At 40.3% G+C, this 18,851-nt stretch overlaps 1 protein-coding gene, 1 long non-coding RNA gene and 1 pseudogene across 2 annotated transcripts; 2 read left to right on the forward strand and 1 right to left on the reverse strand.

The window, feature by feature from the left end:
- Window positions 1-4,674: 4,674 nt before the first annotated feature.
- Window positions 4,675-6,035, forward strand: LOC148933069 (uncharacterized). Its single transcript, XM_089063335.1, has 2 exons — window positions 4,675-5,571; window positions 6,030-6,035. Exons 1-2 carry the CDS (start codon window positions 4,675-4,677, stop codon window positions 6,033-6,035), a joined length of 903 nt encoding a protein of 300 aa, XP_088919461.1.
- A 3,314-nt stretch (window positions 6,036-9,349) lies between these two features.
- On the forward strand, window positions 9,350-10,336 carry LOC125221461 (secreted RxLR effector protein 161 pseudogene; annotated as a pseudogene).
- An 821-nt stretch (window positions 10,337-11,157) lies between these two features.
- On the reverse strand, window positions 11,158-11,840 carry LOC125218046 (uncharacterized). The gene is made up of 2 exons (XR_007175863.2): window positions 11,638-11,840; window positions 11,158-11,351 (listed from the first exon to the last, which is right to left on the reverse strand). It is a non-coding gene; the product is annotated as an uncharacterized LOC125218046 (long non-coding RNA).
- Between the last annotated feature and the right edge of the window lie 7,011 nt (window positions 11,841-18,851).

Raw genomic sequence — 18,851 nt, forward strand, 5'->3', positions numbered from 1 at the left:
GGCGAATGTGTATAGATTACCGAAAGCTGAACGCTGCAACCAAGAAGGACCACTTCCTCCTGCCATTCATCGATCAAATGCTGGAGCGACTAGCTGGGAGGAAGTACTTCTGCTTTTTGGATGGGTATAGTGGATACTTTCAAATCTATGTGAACCCGGAGGACCAGGATAAGACCACGTTCACGTGCCCGTTTGGAACCTATGCATATAGGCGTATGCCATTTGGCCTATGCAACGCCCCCGGTACTTTCCAGCGGTGCATGATGAGCATATTCTCGGACTTGATTGAAGATTGTATAGAGATCTTTATGGATGATTTCACCGTCTATGGAGACTCTTTCGACTCGTGCTTGCAACATTTGGATATGGTGCTAGGAAGGTGTCAAGCAAAGAGTCTGGTCTTGAACTTTGAGAAATGCCACTTTATGGTTACAGAAGGAATTGTCCTAGGACACGTGGTGTCAGAAAAAGGAATCCAGGTGGATCAAGCTAAGGTGGATGTCATATCCAAACTACCCTTCCCTACTGATCAGAAAGGAATAAGAGGTTTCTTTGGCCATGCGGGATTTTATCGAAGATTTATCAAGGATTTCGCCAAGATTGCCCAACCACTCACCAGGCTTCTCCAGAACGAGGTGGAATTCATCTTCGATGAGCATTGCAAGGCTGCTTTCAACCTCCTTAATGAAAAATTGATTTCTGCACCGATCATTCAGGCTCCTGACTGGGATCACCCCTTCGAGGTAATGTGCGATGCTAGTGACTATGCAGTGGGAGCCGTGTTGGGTCAGAAGATAGACGGAAAAAGGTACGTGATATTCTATGCATCAAAAACCCTGAATCAAGCCCAACGCAATTATGACAATGTTGGCGGTTTTCTATTCATTCGAGAAGTTCAGACAATACCTACTGGGATCCAGAGTCATCGTCTATACTGATCATGCGGCGATCAAGTATCTCATTGCGAAGAAGGAGTCAAAGCCCCGACTAATCAGATGGGTGCTGCTTTTACAAGAATTCGACTGGGAGGTAGAAGACAAGAAGGGAGTCGAGAACAAGGTAGCGGACCACTTGAGCAGAATAATACAAGAAGGGAGCAGTGAAGATGTGAGGGATCGATTCCCGGAAGAGCATTTATGTGAAGTAATTTTCTCCGCAAGGAAGATCAATTGGGAAGAAGTGATGAGACTTACTGGTCAGGACGCAACAACCAAGGGTAAGGAGAAAGTGGGACATGAACCCTGGTATGCGGACTTGGCAAACTACTTAGTAACAGGAGAACTGCCAATGGTGCCAAACGTAACGAAGGCTCAGAGGATGAGGATCAAGAGTGAAGCAAGGTATTATTTCTGGGACGATCCATACTTGTGGAAGGCAGGAGCAGACCAGGTCATTAGAAGATGTGTTCTTGACTGGGAGCAACGGGATGTACTGACGCATTGCCACTCCTTGGCATGTGGAGGGCATTTCGGACCTAGGAAGACTGCTAGAAAAGTGCTAGATAGCGGATTCTACTGGCCAACCCTGAATAGAGATGCATACGAGTTCTGCAAGGGTTGTAACCGTTGCCAACTGACCGGTGGAATCTCCGCAAGAGATGAAATGCCGCAAGTTCCAGTAATAGTTTGTGAGGTGTTTGACATCTGGGGTATGGACTTCATGGGTCATTTTCCCTCATCTTATGGAAACTCCTACATCTTAGTGGCAGTTGACTACGTGTCGAAATGGATAGAAGCCAAGGCCACAAGCACTTGTGAATCTAAAGAAGTCACAAAGTTCCTCAAGAGTCATATATTCAGCCGGTTTGGGGTACCAAGAGCAATCATCTCTGATCAAGGGACTCACTTCTGCAACCGAACGGTCGAAGCATTGATGAAGAAGTACGGAGTTCATCACCGCCTATCCAGTCCTTACCACCCCCAAGCCAACGGGCAGGCAGAGATCTCAAACAAGGAAATAAAGAGCATCTTAGAGAAGACAGTCAACCCCTCCAGAAAAGATTGGAGCATAAGGTTGGAAGATGCTCTGTGGGCATATCGGACAGCATACAAAACTCCTATAGGGATGTCCCCCCTACCGCATCGTCTTTGGGAAAATGTGTCACTTGCCAGTGGGAATTGAGCACCGAGCATACTGGGCAGTACAACAGGTTAATGTGGATGCTAAGGCCTGTGAAGAGGAAAGGAAGCTGCAACTGCAAGAGCTGGAAGAGCTCAGATTGGAGTCATTCGACTCAGCCATGTGGTACAAGGAGAAAACAAAGATGTGGCACGACAAAAATCTGAGAACCAAGGATCTCCAAGTTGGTCAGAAAGTACTACTCTTCCAGTCAAGATTAAAACTAATGCCTGGGAAGCTCAAGTCCAAATGGGCAGGACCCTACATTATCACTGCGCTACGTGCTAATGGAGCGGTCGAGATTTCAGGGAGTATCCCTAACTCTGAACCTTTTGTCGTTAATGGACATAGATTAAAAATATATAGGGAAAATGAAGAAGTGTGTGTAGTGGAAGAAATTCCACTACACTTTAAGAGCGTCTAAATGATCAGTAGGAAAGGGGGTTGAAGTTTCACTTGGTCAGCGGCATAGTATTGTACTTACTGACCGGGTAAAACTTCAAATACCCTTAGTAAGGATGTAAATATTGTAAATATTTGTTATTTTAATTTAAGTCAAGAAAGAAAAACAACAAAAAGATTTTTTTTCGGATCTTAAATATTAATTATGAGTTCGTACTGACCATGAGGATACCACTTGGGTGAAACTCTGAATTATATTAAAGAGCCATTTAATTGCTTTGTTTCTATTTCTAGCTAATTGAGAAGAGGGAGTTGAGTAAAGTTTGAATTTTGGGTTTGTGCAGCTTTGCAGGCGGGTGTAGAGGCTGGGAGGCGCGTGAAGCAAGGACGTGACAGGCAACGTCCAATCAGCTGCCAGCAAACACAACCGCCTCCACACGAATCGTCTCAACCGGACTCTCTTCCCACCACCCTATAAAATACCCCACCGCCTACTTACCTTCACTTTACACTCTCTTTTCCACAACCGCAACCCCCACTCCGAAAACCACCATCCACTACAGAAACAACCACAAACCACCACCGGCACAGCCATGGCAAAGAAGAAGGCAACCATCAACCGAGCATCTACCGCCGGCGGGGCCTCGTCTGAACCCCAGACAGCAGCCGAATCAAGGCCGCCAAGCCCACAACAGGCACAACCACCGCCGACGACACAAACTCCGGCGATGGTTCCTTTAGACACATTGGCGGCGTTTCTAAGCCAACATGACCCCAACAGAGACTGGGCAACAACCCTAGCCGGATTTGGCTTAACCGGAGGAGTGCCGGCGACATTAAACCCTACCCCAACCACAACCACAGAAAATCCACCCACCACCACCCCAAAAACCTCAATTCCAACGTCCGAAAAATCTTTCCCCAACAATTGCTGCACAAGCAGAACCCTCCCACCCTTCTCTCATACACCAAACAGAGCCGCTGGACGTCAGCCCTCTTTCCGCCTATCAAGATCCCAACTGGGGAGAAACAGAAGATAAGGAAGGTGGAGGGAGAGCAAGCGAGAGCAAGAAGGATGAAGCAGAGGAAATTAGGGCCACTGAAGCAGAAATCGATGCAGCGAAGGAGGAGATAGATCTGAACGAAACAGCCAAGAAGCAAGGGTTAATGACGGGTGAAGAATTTCAAGCGGTTTTGGGAAAAGGGGATCGAATCGTGGTGAACCCTGAAGGGGTGGCTGAGGTACTGGACCTCGCATCCCAGGCAGTAGGGGAAGAGGAAGTAGCAAAGGGAGAGGAAAAGTCGGAAGGGACAGTCCACAAATCAGTGGAGGAGAGGACAGACGAACAACGGGAAAAGGCAGAACAACCTAAGGAAGAAGGCCAAGAGCCAGAAACACATTAAGAGGAAGCCTCAGTGGTGACTAAACCCAAGCCAGTAAAGGGGAGGCTAGTGTTGAAAAACGAACCCAAGGCAGAAAGGCAGAAACCCCAAAGAGTGTCACATAGATGTTTAGGGATGTGGACGTCAAACAAGGCAGGAGCAAACACCGCAGCAGATGCAGTGGAGGTTTCGAGTGATGACGAGAAGACTAATCCTACAAAACCTGGGGAGGAGCCCTCGAATGCTAGCCAGGAGGACACCCAATTGGCAACAGGGACAGTATCAGCAACGCCGACTGACCAGGAGGAGAATACTGACAAGATGGCTGAGGGTCTGGACCTCGCATCAGAGTCAGTAGGTCGGGAGGAGGCAGCAAGAAGTAATACTAATGCCCGCATGGTGGCCGAGCCTACCGCCCAGGAGGACACTTCAACACAAGCCGACGAAGTAGCAGAGGCAATGGATATCGAAGGAACCAAGAGCATTCAGGAAAGGAAGAGGAAGGGGAAAGCCCCTGTCAAAACAAAACAAGTAAAGAAGAAGCAGCGCACTGCCAATACAAGCATAGTGATCAGAGAGCCAGAAGAGAAAGAGAGATCAAGTGACACAGACTACACTTCCAGCGAGGATTCTGACTCAGAGAGTGATATCTCTCTGGAAGGAGAAGACTATCACGAGCAGCAGCTCCCAGACAACCACTTTGAACTAGTCCACCCTCCGGTAGAAAGGATCGTGTACCGGCGGTGGAGGGTAACGCTCACTGATGAGCTTATGGAGGACATGAAGCACTTCGACACCCAAAAGCTTCAGGACACATTTGACGACAAGGATGACAGTAGCAAACAAGTCAAATGCGGAAAGGTACTCCATATACCCTCTTTGGATGAGTTGTCTGTACGTGATTCTTTCCTGGCCAGTATAGAGGCATTGGGCTTTAAGTGGCTGTTAGATAATAGGGACCCAGAGATATCTGTGAGATTAGCGAAGGAGTTTTTCACCACGTTTAGGTTCCAAGTAACCACAGACCTAGACGAGGTGTCAATCTCCTTTAGGATATTCAGTGGTGAACTGTCGATGAATTTGATAGAGTGGACTGTCATATTGGGAATGTGTAGCCTGGAGGAGGCTATAGGTCCGGACTGGAGAAACCGTGAGAGGGGGGTACCGAGGCGTCATATAGAATTTGAGCCCCAGGAAGCCTGGGAGGAGTTAACCCACCCTAATGCTGGCCAGTTCGCCTCCACAAAATCCAGATCCACCCACTTCAACAATTCCATGCTACGATTGGTGCAGCTTTACTTAGGCTACAACCTGCTGGGGCAGAGTAACTCCGCCGCCAGAACGTCCATGACTGAATTGTACCTTGTGTGGTGTGCTAAGCAAGGAAGAAAACTACACTTGGGATTTTGGACAGCCTACCAATGCCATCTAATAGCCACATACCCAGCCAGAAACTTGTCTCTCTGCAACATCTTGGGAGCTTTTGTGCGCAACAACATAATCATAACGGAGGCAGAGGATTTGTCTCCAATGTACATGGTCGACGCTCCTGGCCTATTTGATGTACCCTTCTTTGTCCGCACCAACTTGGTATACTACAGAGAAGGAGTACCCCAGTTCTACCCAATGGGAGAAGCCCCTGGGGGAAGGGCACAACAAGGCCAGGAGGTGCAAGCTGCCCCGATCGACCAAGCGCAGAGGCTGAGGCAAGAGAATCTGGAGCGGGCAGTGAATGAGCTGGCTGAGGAGAACAGACAATCGCGGGCAGAGATGGCGAAGCTGACAGCACTGATGGAGAGCGTACTAAAAGAGTTTGCAAGAGGGAAAGCAAGCAACGAAGCCGGACCAAGCGGACATGGAGGACAAGAAGCTGGAACCACCGGACCTGAGGAAAAAGAAGGTGATGAGCAAGAACAGGACGATGACAACCAACCCGGACCTGCTGAGGAAGAACCAATGGACCCACCTGCACAGAACCCTGCTCCAAGAAGGAGCAGGAGGAACATCTGATCGAACCACCCCAACTGACCAGTTAGTTTTTCTTTTTACTTTTTTTAGTGTCTCTTTTATTTTGTTATTATGTCTTTCTTTGGTGCATATGTTATAATGTTTTTCTTTGTGTTTAGTCGTGAGCATGTTATCTCACACTTAGCCTACTGCGTAGTCTAAGTGTGAGGAGTTTATATGTTTATATTTCATGTTTGTAACTATGTTTTTTCTGTTTCGTACATCTATGTTTATATCTGAAACTCTCCCACTTAGCCTATTGCATAGTCTAAGTGTGAGAAGTTTTTAGATATAATATGTGTTTGTTATACGTGTGTGTCCGTCATACTAGCCATTCCCACTTTTCACTTCACAGCCCGTATCTGGGGCAGACACTTGTGAAGTGAGAGGGGGGAGCAAATGGCCAGTATGACATATATATATATGTGTTATTTGAGTCAGTACATGTTAGTTTCTTTTTAGGGTTTGTTAGGTCTAGGAATTATGTGTTGTGTTATGTTTTATGAATGGGCTTAAAACTCAACTGCCTCGAACTGACGGTGAGGGGAATTGAGGGAGATAAGACACGCCGGAAAACGGAAACCACCTCCTCCAGTAACCCCTAGTCAGTATAGATGATGCGAGTATGAAGGAAAAACCCAACCCTTAGGTCAGACACGAAGGCCCTCTTAAAAGGTGAGTTAAAGGCCTAAGGTGGAACCACTTTCCACTAAATACTGAAAAAAAAAGAGAGGCTACCACATGATGTCTAGGGCAAGGTGACCGCGTGTAGCAAACCCTGAAGGCAGTAGGAAACCCCTCGAAAAAAAAAAAAAAAAAAAAAACTACCTTTAGAACCCCATTTTCTAGCTTGACTTATACCCCGAAATAACTCATCAGCCACTGGAACTGTGTGCGTGCAAGGCATGAGGCAAGGAAGCAACTGCCCAGGAGGACATACAAAAGGAACCAGCTGAAGAAAAGAAAGGCAAGGAAAGAAGGAGAAAATCGATCTGGAATTTCCAGGTCCAAAAAAATAAAGAAGGAATAAGGGTGGCAAAGCCACAAAGAAGAAAATTGAAGAAAATGGTCGCAGATACTTGACCACAAAAAGATGAAGGAGGAAGAAGGAATAAGGGTGGCGAAGCCACAAGGAAACTACTGACCAGTTGGAGGCCAATGTCAGAAATTGTCCAGCCGAAGAAGAAGCCCTAGCCAGAAGCCCGAGTGCACACAGTTCTCCCTCATCAAAATAAATAGTTAGTTTTTGAACTTAGAGCCTTAGGGACAACTACCCCAAACGCTACAAGCCACTAGCCCCATTACAAGCCTTAAAGACCTTCGGGAGCTGCATGTGAGATCTGAGTCCGAAACATCTGTGGTTTAGCATTGAGAGAAAACAGTCCTAACATCCCCTGTGAGGAATGAGTGACTGAGTGAACCCAGTGTTTGGCCTAGGATTGGGTGATCTTGACAAGCAGATATACTGACTGGGGAAGAAAAGGGGAGCGGCGGAAGTTCAAGGCTGCCTAAGGCCGGATTGCACCTGATCTCGAGGGAAAGGGTGGTTGAAAATATAGCCTGTTCTATGTGTTTAAGTTAACTATATCTGTATGTGTTTGTGTCGTTAGTGTTTTCTTTTCTTTTGCGTCAGAGTCTGGAGTCTAGCTAGGTAGAGTCGGTCAGGGGGAGTAACCAGGCTCGAATTCGACTTATTTCTTTTTGTTTGTCTTCACGCTTGAGGACAAGCATGTGGTAAGTGTGAGCAGTTTGATAAGTCGTATTCTAAGCCTTGGTTACTGGTCAGTATGTCGTGAAATACATGTATTATCTGCAAAACAGTTGCTTAAGTGTGCAGGATTGAAGGATCCAAGTCAGTAGGTGACGATTCGTGTGACGCAAGTGAAGAGGGCACTAGAAGGGTGCGATACTGACCAGAATGCATGCCAGAGAAAAGGCTCGAGATGGAGAAGGAGGATAGCTGGGATGATTATTTTACAAGGGCAAAAAGGTCAAAAGGCGGGAGAAGTCTACCCTAAAAGCAAGGGCAAGCCTCCCTATAAAAGAAGCCATTTGGAGAGAGAGAAACAGTTCGGTTCGGAGTTTGACAATCACACTTAGTAGAATTCTCTCTAGAAGATCCATCCTTCAGCATTATCTTACCTCTCGTTCCTCGCCACAGCCATGGTCACTTGACGTCCAAGCATCTGCCGGAGAAGTCATCAGTTCGCCTTTCCAGCCAGTTATCGCAGTAGTGTAGTAGTATCATCGCCCGGAGTGACACAAACAATCTTAATCGCTTTCTTAGTTAAAGTTTACTTGTTTTCATCGCTAGTTATTCTGCAAACACTCATCGTTGTTGCCCTTTTGAAGTACTTTGTTAAATTCCAGCCTTTACATTATGAAGTTTCTATTTCGCATGTCACTTTGGTTTGAGTTTGCTTCATTCTGCCTAGGGAAGTTAGATTTAGTTATTGCTTTCAATTTCTAAGTTTTTTCTTATCGGGAGTTGTTGATTTGAAGTGGTAGCTAAGTTGGTCAAGTTTTCACGTATGAATTTCTTTTCTGCGCCGTGATTACCATCTTGCATGTCAGTCAGTAGAAGTAAAAGTTGCAGTTTACCGTTTAATTTAAGTTTAAGCATTTTAATCGATGGATCTCGAGTTTGAATTCATGAATCTGAAGTTTAGTTATGGTGTCTGTGTTCATATGATTTTTGTCAATACTTGGTGAAGAAGAAAACGTCGAAATCAACTTTATTTGGTCCACTTTTACTTTTAAGTTACTTTTTACTTTTGTTCCCTACTTTTCTGAGGTACTATCCAGACTTGTCAGAAAGCCCCCAGCCATCAGATACACCTTGTTTTCTAACTTTCCTCTTTTCGTAACTGTCTACTTTCCATATGTCTCTGATACACCTTGTCCCCTACTTTCACAAACACTCCCACATGTCCGTTATTTTTTCCGCCTACTAGTCAGTAGAGTACTACCTTATTTCCTGTCTAGGTAAAATCTCAACCCAAGCGTGGTAGCTAACCAAACACCCAAGGAAAGTCACCACAGTTATCTAAACGTGTCCATCCTCGTGGGATTCGACCCTTACCTCCGCTATACTAATCAGTAGAAGTGGGTTGAGGAAATTTGTTTGAAGTCAGATCTCGGTCGTCGTATCAACGACTCAGCTGGGTCGGGAATCTCTTCCTGATCAGTTGGAATACACTCCAATTTCACACGCGAAACCATCGAGGACCAAGAACCGACCACTTCAATATGCTTATTATGGGACCTTGTTTGAAAACTATTAAGGCTGTGCAATCTTCTTTGAGTGATAACTTTGATATGAAAGACTTGGGAGATGCTCAGAAAATTCTTGTCATATGCATTGTGAGAGATAGGAAACAGTGTTCTCTTGTTCTGCATCAGGAACCTTATGTGTATAAAGTGTTGAAGAAATTTTAACATGTTTGATGCTAAGCCTGCTTCTGTTCCCCTTGCTGCTCATTTTATGTTGAGTAAAGATATGTGCCCTAAGTCTCAGCTTGATATTGACGCCATGAAGAAAGTCCCTTATGCTAATGCTATTGGATCAGTGATGTACTTGATGGTCAGCACTAGGCCTGACATTGCCTATGCTGTGTCTTGCCTTAGTAGATATATGGCAAATCCTGGTTCTGTTCATTGGGAGGCTTTGAAGTGGCTTCTAAGATATCTTAAGCACACTGCCAAGTATGGGCTATGTTACTCTAAATGTGATGATGGTGTTTTACTAACTGGTTTTGTGGATTCCAACTATGCAAATGACAGAGATAAGAGGAAGTCAACTACCTCCTATGTGTTTACTGTTTGCAGGTCATGTGTTAGTTGGAAATCATAGCTGCAGCATATTGTGGCCTTGTCTACTACTGAGTCAGAATATATTGCTATCACTGAGGCAATGAAAGAAGCTGTTTGGTTAAAGGGAGTTCTCTCTGAACTTAAGTTTGTGAATGAAACTCCTACTGTGTTTTCTGATTCTCAATCTGCTATTCAGTTGTGTAAAAACCCTATTTTTCATGATAGGACAAAACATATTAATGTGAGATTTCATTACATTAGAGATATTGTTGAAAAAGGTGAAATTTTTCTTCAAAAGGTGCACACTGACAAAAACCCTGCTGATATGGGGACTAAATGCTTGCCTGTTGATAAATTGCTCACTTGCATTAGGATTTTGCATTTTGATTGTGGTTAGCATGTGCATGTCCCGGGGGTAAGTCCTAGGTGACTCTGTGAGCCTTGGCTCTTTGAGATCACTAGGCATGAAAGACCTACAAGACTAGTTGATTTACCAGTAGGTGATCTTCTTGTAATCTTGTTAGGCAATGCTTTGGTTATTTCCTTGAATAATGAGCATTAATGCTCTCTGGTGTCAGGATCTAACCTTGTGGACTATGATGAAAATGCCTAAGCCTTTAGCCCATGCTTGGTTTCCTAGAATAAGAGTCCAAGGTGGAGTATGTTGAATATAAGTGGACTATTATTGCTTGGGCCTGATTTAATTTGTGTCTGGGCCTTTATCCATTCTTTGGACTTGACCCAGAAGCCCAGCTGCTTCTCCCTCTCACACCAGATGCTGCCACGTGTCTCTTCACTTGGATTGTGCTCTTCAGCCGTTGGATTAAGGGTTTGTGATGTGTGTTTGCTTATGTGTGAGACTAGCCGGTTTGTCTTCTCTCATTATTCGATACACTCTCTTTCTCTTCTCTACTCTCTGAGACTCTCAATCTTCTCTCTACTCTCCGATTGCCTTTTCCGATTGATTTCTAGAGATGATTCACCATTCTTGTGTGAATACTTGATCCTTGAGTTGTTTGGAAGGCAACTGCTTCGGTTGCTTGTAGTGTGAGAACTAGGGTTTCTGTTCTGAGGTGGTTCCAGTGACCTAATCCGGTGTGAAGGGGCGGTTCGGTGAAGGTTGTGACGGTGTGAGGGTAGACTCCAGTCGTTTCATCGTTGCTCCCTTGGATTTGGTTCTAGTTGAATAGATCTGGGCTATGTGGCGGGCTCTGAGCCATATTATGTGATCTATTCAGTTGTCTCTTTGTTATACTGTGTTGATTGTTGTTTAGATCCGCAAGGATCTTGTGTTGTTATACTAACAATCTTCTTGAGTGTGTAGGTGTATCAAGATGTCAAGATTACTCAAGAACCCTAGCTAGAACTAGTTACTGTAATTGTAATAGTTGTGAGGGATTCTCCTTCGATTCGGGCCAACTGTAAATCAGCTCAGAAAGATAAATCCAACGTATTATTCGAACTTTATTTTCCTTTATATTTATTTTTTTAAAATTACATAAAACAAAAGTGGTTGGAAACGTGAGTGTTGTTGGGCTAACCGCAGCATTGGCACTTTCCACTACGCCCACAGCACGGAGATCGTCCTTTGGGGCACTCAAAACCTCCATATATTTCACCTTCTTTATCTGAATTAAATCATACCCAGAGTGTAATTAGTTAATAATCTTTTTATCAAGTGAATATTTCACATTTTTTTATTAATCAAGAAAGTGTTTTGCTTCTTAATATTGAAAAGAGTGTCGACTTAAATCCATATAGTCATAATCTACTGATGAATTGCCAAGACCTGTAATCAAAATATTTTATGTTTAATTTAATTTGAATTCAATCTATTCCTTTAGATTCCACCAATCTAGTTCAAAGAATTACCTGAGAAATTTTGATTAACAGTGAAAGAAAAGGAGTGCTTACATGGAAATCGATCGAGCTGTCGAGCGTCTGCAACTTGTGAGAAAATGAGAAGAACCATAACTAAGAAAAGAGCCATAGTTTTGAACCTTAAGGAAACCATTTGTTGATTTGTAGATAACCTAAAGCAATGTATTGGGGATTTATATAAAAACTCAAGATCTACTTTTCCTTTGTTTGTCAAGTATATCCATAGTTAATTGGAGTCTAAAATCTAATACTCCCCACCCTCCCCCCCCCCCCCTCTCGCGATATGAGTCCTGATTTTCTATTTTAATCTGTCCACGAATAGGAGTCCCAATTCACTTTTATCATGAAAGGCAATAGAGTCACACATTTCATTAACTTATTATCTCATTCACATTTCTTTTAAAATTAAATCTATATACAAGTGAAACTTATATTCCATTAATTTATTTCCATCCATATTTCTTAAAACTCGTGTCGCCAAGGAATGAGACTCTTAATGACGGACGGACGGAGGGAGTAGTGTATTTTTGTTTTTCTCGTGTGGATTCCCACGGCTTGAAATTAGAATGAAGGGCGACTCGTTTGAAAGTTTGACTCTATTAATGACTATTGAATGCTCATTTGCGACAGATTGATATAGGTGACTTTGTATTTCAATGTGAATTTAGTAAATGTATATATATAGAATAATATAAGGAAAATAATACCAACATTTTAGTGGTGTCCATTTTTCTTATTACATATATAAGTTATACTCCTTCCGTCTCATCTCATCTCAAGTAATTAATTTCTTCCTGGCCGTTATTTAGCGAAGATGATAATAAGTAGTTAAAGTGAATAGAAAGTAAAGTAAAAGAGGAAATAATATAGAAGAAAGTCGTATCTATATTATTCTCTTACTTACTTTACTTTTTCTTCATCTTAACCATTGAAGATGACCCACTTTCCTTTTTGGTTTGTCCCAATCAAGATGACCTATTACTTAAAATGAAAACACCTTTATCTCTACTTTATTCTCTCTCTTACTTTACTCTCCCCTTTTACCACACAAAATATAACTGCACCGTGTCGCCCAAGGAAGGGGTCATCTTCCTTGGGACGGAGGGAGTATTTATTAGTACTCTATCATTTTCTCCAATCACGTGTCGCAGAATAAGCAATCACTTGAGATGAGACAAGATAGAGTATTTATGGAAGAAGGGAGTATAGATAGTTCAAATATGAAATTTAAACACTAATGAAAATTAAGGTACCATTGGTTTTGGCTGTCAAACAATATGTTTGTGACCAATTTTTTGGGTCCGCTACGATGCTCACACATAAGCAGAGACCAAGCAAATGTATTAAAGAGCTGAAGCCCTTAATAAAATTATAAAATTTATTATGTTTTATTAGATCTTCAAATTTATTTAAATTAAGGTACATATTATGCAAAAACTATCAACGATCTAAGTCATCCAAAAAAAATACTTTTAAATAAAAAAAATTACTACTGAAACCAATCATTTTTCCTTAACTAAAATCACCTGTAAAATCCAAAGGCTCGTTGCACACTGTTATTCATCAGTATAGGACTTGTTGACTCGTTCAAATCTAGTATCAAATGAGAAAATACTACTAGGTAATTTCTTTTTGAAGTATTGATATAGAATGCGTGGACAGTGGATGCAGGGAAAGATATTTAGGGCCCGTTCGCTTTTCCTCAATTGAAATAGCCATAATTATATGCAGTCAGTGGCGGATCCAGGACTCATAAATGGAGGGGGCGAAATGTATATTAGTAGGTGGTTTAGGGCGAAAATGACAAATTTTTTTCAATTTTTGGGGCAACGTCGGAGCAAACGGAGGGGACGGACATGGTAAATTTACGTCCGGATAAGAGGAAATTAGTTGCACGGAGGGGGCGACCGCCCCCTCTTGCCCCCCCCCCCTCCGATCCGCCACTGTATGCAGTGGCGGATCCAGGATTTTAGGTTTGGGGGTACAATAAATATCATAGCGAGTTCGACACCTCAAAGTACGAGTAACCGTTAGCAAAATTTTATAGCAATTCAAGTCATCTTCCGTATTAATACTCGTTAAAAAACAATTGACTTGGATGATTGAATATTTTTTAATATATTAGTTAAATTTTAAATTTGACATGAATATATTTAAGTAATTTTTTTTCTGTTTATAGTAGTGATTTTGGTTGTATAGAAACACATAAAAATTAATAGTATATACATTATTAAAGTAAAATTCATATTTTGCTACTCAATTTTATGTATACAATTCAATAACGCTAAATAAAGTATGAAATCATTCTTAAATTCAATTTATATATAATATTTATAATCTTATATTTCAAAATCTAATATTCCCTTGTATTTTCAAATTTATAAAAATATAAAAATTAAAACAAGAAAAATACTATTTCCACACAATTAATTAGAGAAAATTTTCACGCATTTACACCGGTCAAGACCAACTAGCAAAACAGAAGTGGCCCCCAACCTCATATGCAAAGGCGCACCCATTCTCTCTCTTTCACTTTCCACGCAATTCCTCCCCCTTTCTGAGAAATAACTGTCTTAACCTTGTTCTATGCTGCGTCCGCCCACTGATTATATGTCAACTTAATTGTATCAGCATTGTCCCACCAACTTGTAAATACACGTGATAGTTTGCTGTTCAAGATTTGACTGACAAGACGCAAGGCAATTCCAAGTGATAAGACATTTCCGACCCTACCAAAATGCAGATGGGGCGTGTGAATGGGGGGAAATCAAAATGATTGCGGGGCGTTTTGGTCATTCCAACGTCAATTCTGTAACACTGTAGCGTGATACTCCCTCCGTTCTATGGTAACGGAGGTAAAACTTTTTTATTTAAATGAGTTAAGTAAATAAAATAGATGTGGAAAAATGTATTGACTTTTATTAAAAAAGGGAAATGACTCTATTACTATGAAATGGACGAAAATGGAAAAACGACCATGTTACTATGTAATGGAGGGAGGATATTTGTAGCGAAATTTGTGAGGAACAGTGCGGACCGAAGCGGATATCGAGGACTATGCATAAAAATCTATTGGACACCGAAAGATACAAAACAAGAAAGCGATGGGAGTAGTTAGAGGGAAATTTCCATGCGCGTGCTATAAAATTTGCGTGATGAATTTATATACATTCCGTCCCACTAATTTGTGGTTTTTGTATCTGGACAAGAATGTGTACGCTGATATCATATGCCGTATGCGTATTACGTAACGTACACCGCATATTGTATAAATAAGATGATTCAAATAGTTTGTGTATTTTTCAAATTTTCGAACATGTAACTTTTCTTTTTAAATGAACATATTAATGAACATCGTAGTTTTAAATTATTCTCATATTAATTTAATCAGGATGTATAAATAAATATTCACTTTTTATATTATCAGAACTCAGAAGTAAAAAAGAATTAAAATGAAAAGAGATGAGACTCCGCAATTTGTATTGGGCTAGCCTATCAGGCCATAATGATTATAAAATATTGAACTTACATGGATTATCTTTTGGGCTAGCCCATCAGGTCATAGTGCATATAATATATTGAACTTATGAATTTTCTTGATAAGTATATTCTTGTAATGAAAAAATGATCGCTTTTCTCAAATTAAATTATTTAACTTAGTATTAGATGTAGAAATAAGTAATGTTCCAACATAAACTTGCAGAATAATCTGTAAATTACATTGTGCGGGTAAAGATTTGATAATTAGTATACTACTCCACTTCGCGTTAATTATTTTCTTCAATTTTCATGCAAGAAATTTGTTTACACAGCAAGAAAATAATGAGAAACTTTACGATTAATCAGGACAACTCAAAATTTTCAGGCAAGCCCAAAAGAAATTTTTTCAATTTTCAGGCAAGTCTAAAAGTAATCAATCTTGGGCTATTTTTTTTTCGGGCGAATCGTAAAACAACTAATTTGTTCAAAAATAAATCGTACCTTTATAAATAGATAGACTTTACGTTCCTTAAACTTTTTGAAATAAAATACTTCCTTCATCCCGCAGAAATTATTTATACTCTTTCCGTCCCAAGATAAAGGACTCACTTATTTTTTGCACTTGTTTTAGAAAAATAATATAAAATAGTTGAAATGGAGAAAAAGTAAAATAAGAGTAAAAATTATGTAGAGAAGATTCTCCTTTACATAATTTTCTCTCTTACTTTTCTCTCTCTCCAAAATGAGGGCAAAAAAAAAGCGAGTCGCTTATCTTGGGACGAAGGGAGTATTTCCTTTTTCGTCCGTCCCATATAAATAGTCCATATCCATTTATAACAATTAAAATAGCAAGGGAACGGCTTAACAATGAAATCCAATGAAGAATAGATATCACAATTTATGCTCAAAACGACAAGGGTTTAATATAATCCAAAATGTATCATGTCTCAATATTCTAAACAAAATGGAATAAGTTCAAACTCAATCAAACGATAAGAAGTTCATGTTTCAGCGGAAGCATCCAAGAGAAAAGTGAAGTCATGTACGATGACACAACTCCACTTGAAGTTTCAAAATGACCATATTATTATTCAATTAATTTGTTCAACACCGCCAACTGTTCGTCGCCGCTCAACCTGCACATAGGAAAAACACATGTAGGGCTGAGTACTTTAAACATACTCAGTGGGCTCATGTCAAAACATTTAATAGATATGCCATCCTTACCATAATGAACTCGAGTTTGCAGTTATAAAAGAATATCATCGAGTATCACAAAATAATTTCATAAACTGGTCAGTTAAACAATTTCCCCCATTTTCTCAACAATCAACAATTCCATAGTGCGACGAAAGTGTGGCCACACTATTCGCCCACGAGACCGGCCGACTAGCAAGGACGGCTCTCGATCCCAACTGTGTACACTAGCCTGATAGGGTTTGCGGCTCTACTCAGACCCAAATTCGTTTATATAGCCCTATAGCCTAATGGAGTGAACTCACATACTAGGCATCAGGCACACAACATTATCAAAACATTCACAGGCATGACATAACATTTAAACCACCCTTATAACACCATAATCATTATTTTTGTAATAAAAGAGTTTAGTAAATAAAGCCTACCTCGACTCCTTAGATCTCAAGTACGCTCTTCTTCTTGCTATCACGCCGAGAGCGCGAGTTATCACCTTTAATTTATGTGTATCACAAGTAAGTCTCAATCATCTATTCAAAATCATGCATGTTCCCAACGTTTCCCCTTTTCCCGTCGATTCGTTTTATATTACCATTCAAAAATCAAGACATGCTCATCATATCAATTTTATTCGCACCACAACTCCAGATCTATCAAAACATGTCACGCATGAGTGTTCTTCAACACATCTCCCACGCACACACAAACACACACGCACGCATACCGATGCGCACACACACACACGCACATCACTTCATATTTATCAATTGTTTTCCCCTTTTCACACAATCTATATGCATGAGGGTTCAAGAACACCGATTAATCGGTTAGATGAGAAAAGATAGATCAAAATACCTCTTCTTGATAAAAATAATTGGTAGAAACAAAGTAGAATCTTGATTCTTAAATAATTCTTGAGGCTTCAACTTGAATTCTTCTTAAAAGATGAAGAAATCTTGGAGAAAAATAGAAGAAAATTTGAGAGAGAGTGGGAAGAGGGAGACGTGAGAGAGGGAGAGAAGTAGGTGTGTGGTAGTGGTGGCTAGGGTTAGGTTTTCCACTCTTATTTATAGAGTTCAAGAATATAATATCTTTAATTAAATAAATTAAAGATTTGAGAAGATTTGGAGGAGTAGTTGGTGTAAATTTTGGGAGAAATAAAGGGAGTATTCGAAATCTAGGCTATTTAATTAGCCTATGATTTTATTTGGTATTTTACGTAGTAGAATAAAATATCACGGAGCAGAATAAAAATAATAATCCTCCCAAATAAATAGGAAAGTGGCGTGAAATATGCTTCTTTAGGATATGACAAGATCTCCTTAAATATGGTAAGATATGCTAGGATATTTGAATTTATTCATGGGAGGTAATAAATAAGGGATCAAATAATATAATAAAATAATTCCTTCTCCCATAAATAGGAGATTTTCGAAATCTCCCTGGAATAAACATGGGTATCGATTTTTCTCATGGAAAAATATGAAATAATTGGACTTTGGGTTTAACTTGGATAATTATTCCAAGCAAATAATTAAATCCAAGAAAAATAGGATTCCTCTCCAATAAATCAAAGGGGTTGAAAATTCCAAACAAAAGGTGTCTGATATTTATAAAAATCCTATTTAATCTCACTTATCCCATAGGAAATAATTCGCCACAATATATTTCACCCCGCATCAAAATATTTACACAATCACATAACAAATTTCAACCATTTTCACTTTCACCTTATATTCTCAACACATTGACCTTTCAACAGCCACGTCATATATTTCACATCTTTGACTATTCAACAGCCACGTCACATACTCAACATATTTGACTATTCAATCAATCTCATCCAAATCGCAATTAGGTCACAAAGAATCATGCAATTAATTCAGTCAACATTTAATCCACATACTTCATAGCATTAAAAGCATTTACTGCAAATATTTTATGTCTCGAAAATTAGGGTTCGAAAAGTGGGGCGTTACAAAGTATGTGTGAATGGTTTTGTTAGGACAGCATCTCGAAATATGGACAGAATATTACACTCCCTCCGTTCTATAATAATTGATGTGTTTCTTTTTGGCACAAACATTAATAAAAATTGTGTTAGGTGAGTTAAGTAAATGGAGAATAAAGTGGAAAATGGAAAAATGTAGAGAGATGAAGAGAGAAAAAACTCAAAAAGTAAGAGAGAGTAAAAAATATGTTGACTTTTATTAAAAAAGAATATGACTTTATTACTATGAAACGTATCAAAATGACAAAATGACTCTATTACTATTGAACAGAGTATACCAGAACACCAATTACCCACCACTTTCTTGTTAAAATCACTTTCTCTAATTGACTGCTTCATATCATCAATTGTAAGAAAATTTTGATAAATAAAAGTTTTTTGATAATGATGACGTCTCCACGTCTGCCACATAGGGGAAAGGGGTCTATAGTAGTCTGCCACGATTTTTAAATAATTTTTTCAGTTGCCTCGTAGTCAATAACTTAAGGAAAATTATGTGTACTTTTGATAAATAAAAATTATAAGAATAATATATTCAACTATTTAAATGATATCATTA

Source organism: Salvia hispanica, chromosome 1 (genome assembly GCF_029641045.1).
Source record: "Salvia hispanica isolate PSC_SH4W2 chromosome 1, Shi_PSC_v1, whole genome shotgun sequence".
Classification (NCBI taxonomy): Eukaryota; Viridiplantae; Streptophyta; class Magnoliopsida; order Lamiales; family Lamiaceae; genus Salvia; species Salvia hispanica.

What these genes read in the sequence shown, in the direction of transcription:
- LOC148933069 (XM_089063335.1), top strand. Translation starts at nt 4,675, where the DNA reads ATGGAGGACATGAAGCACTTCGACACCCAAAAGCTTCAGGACACATTT.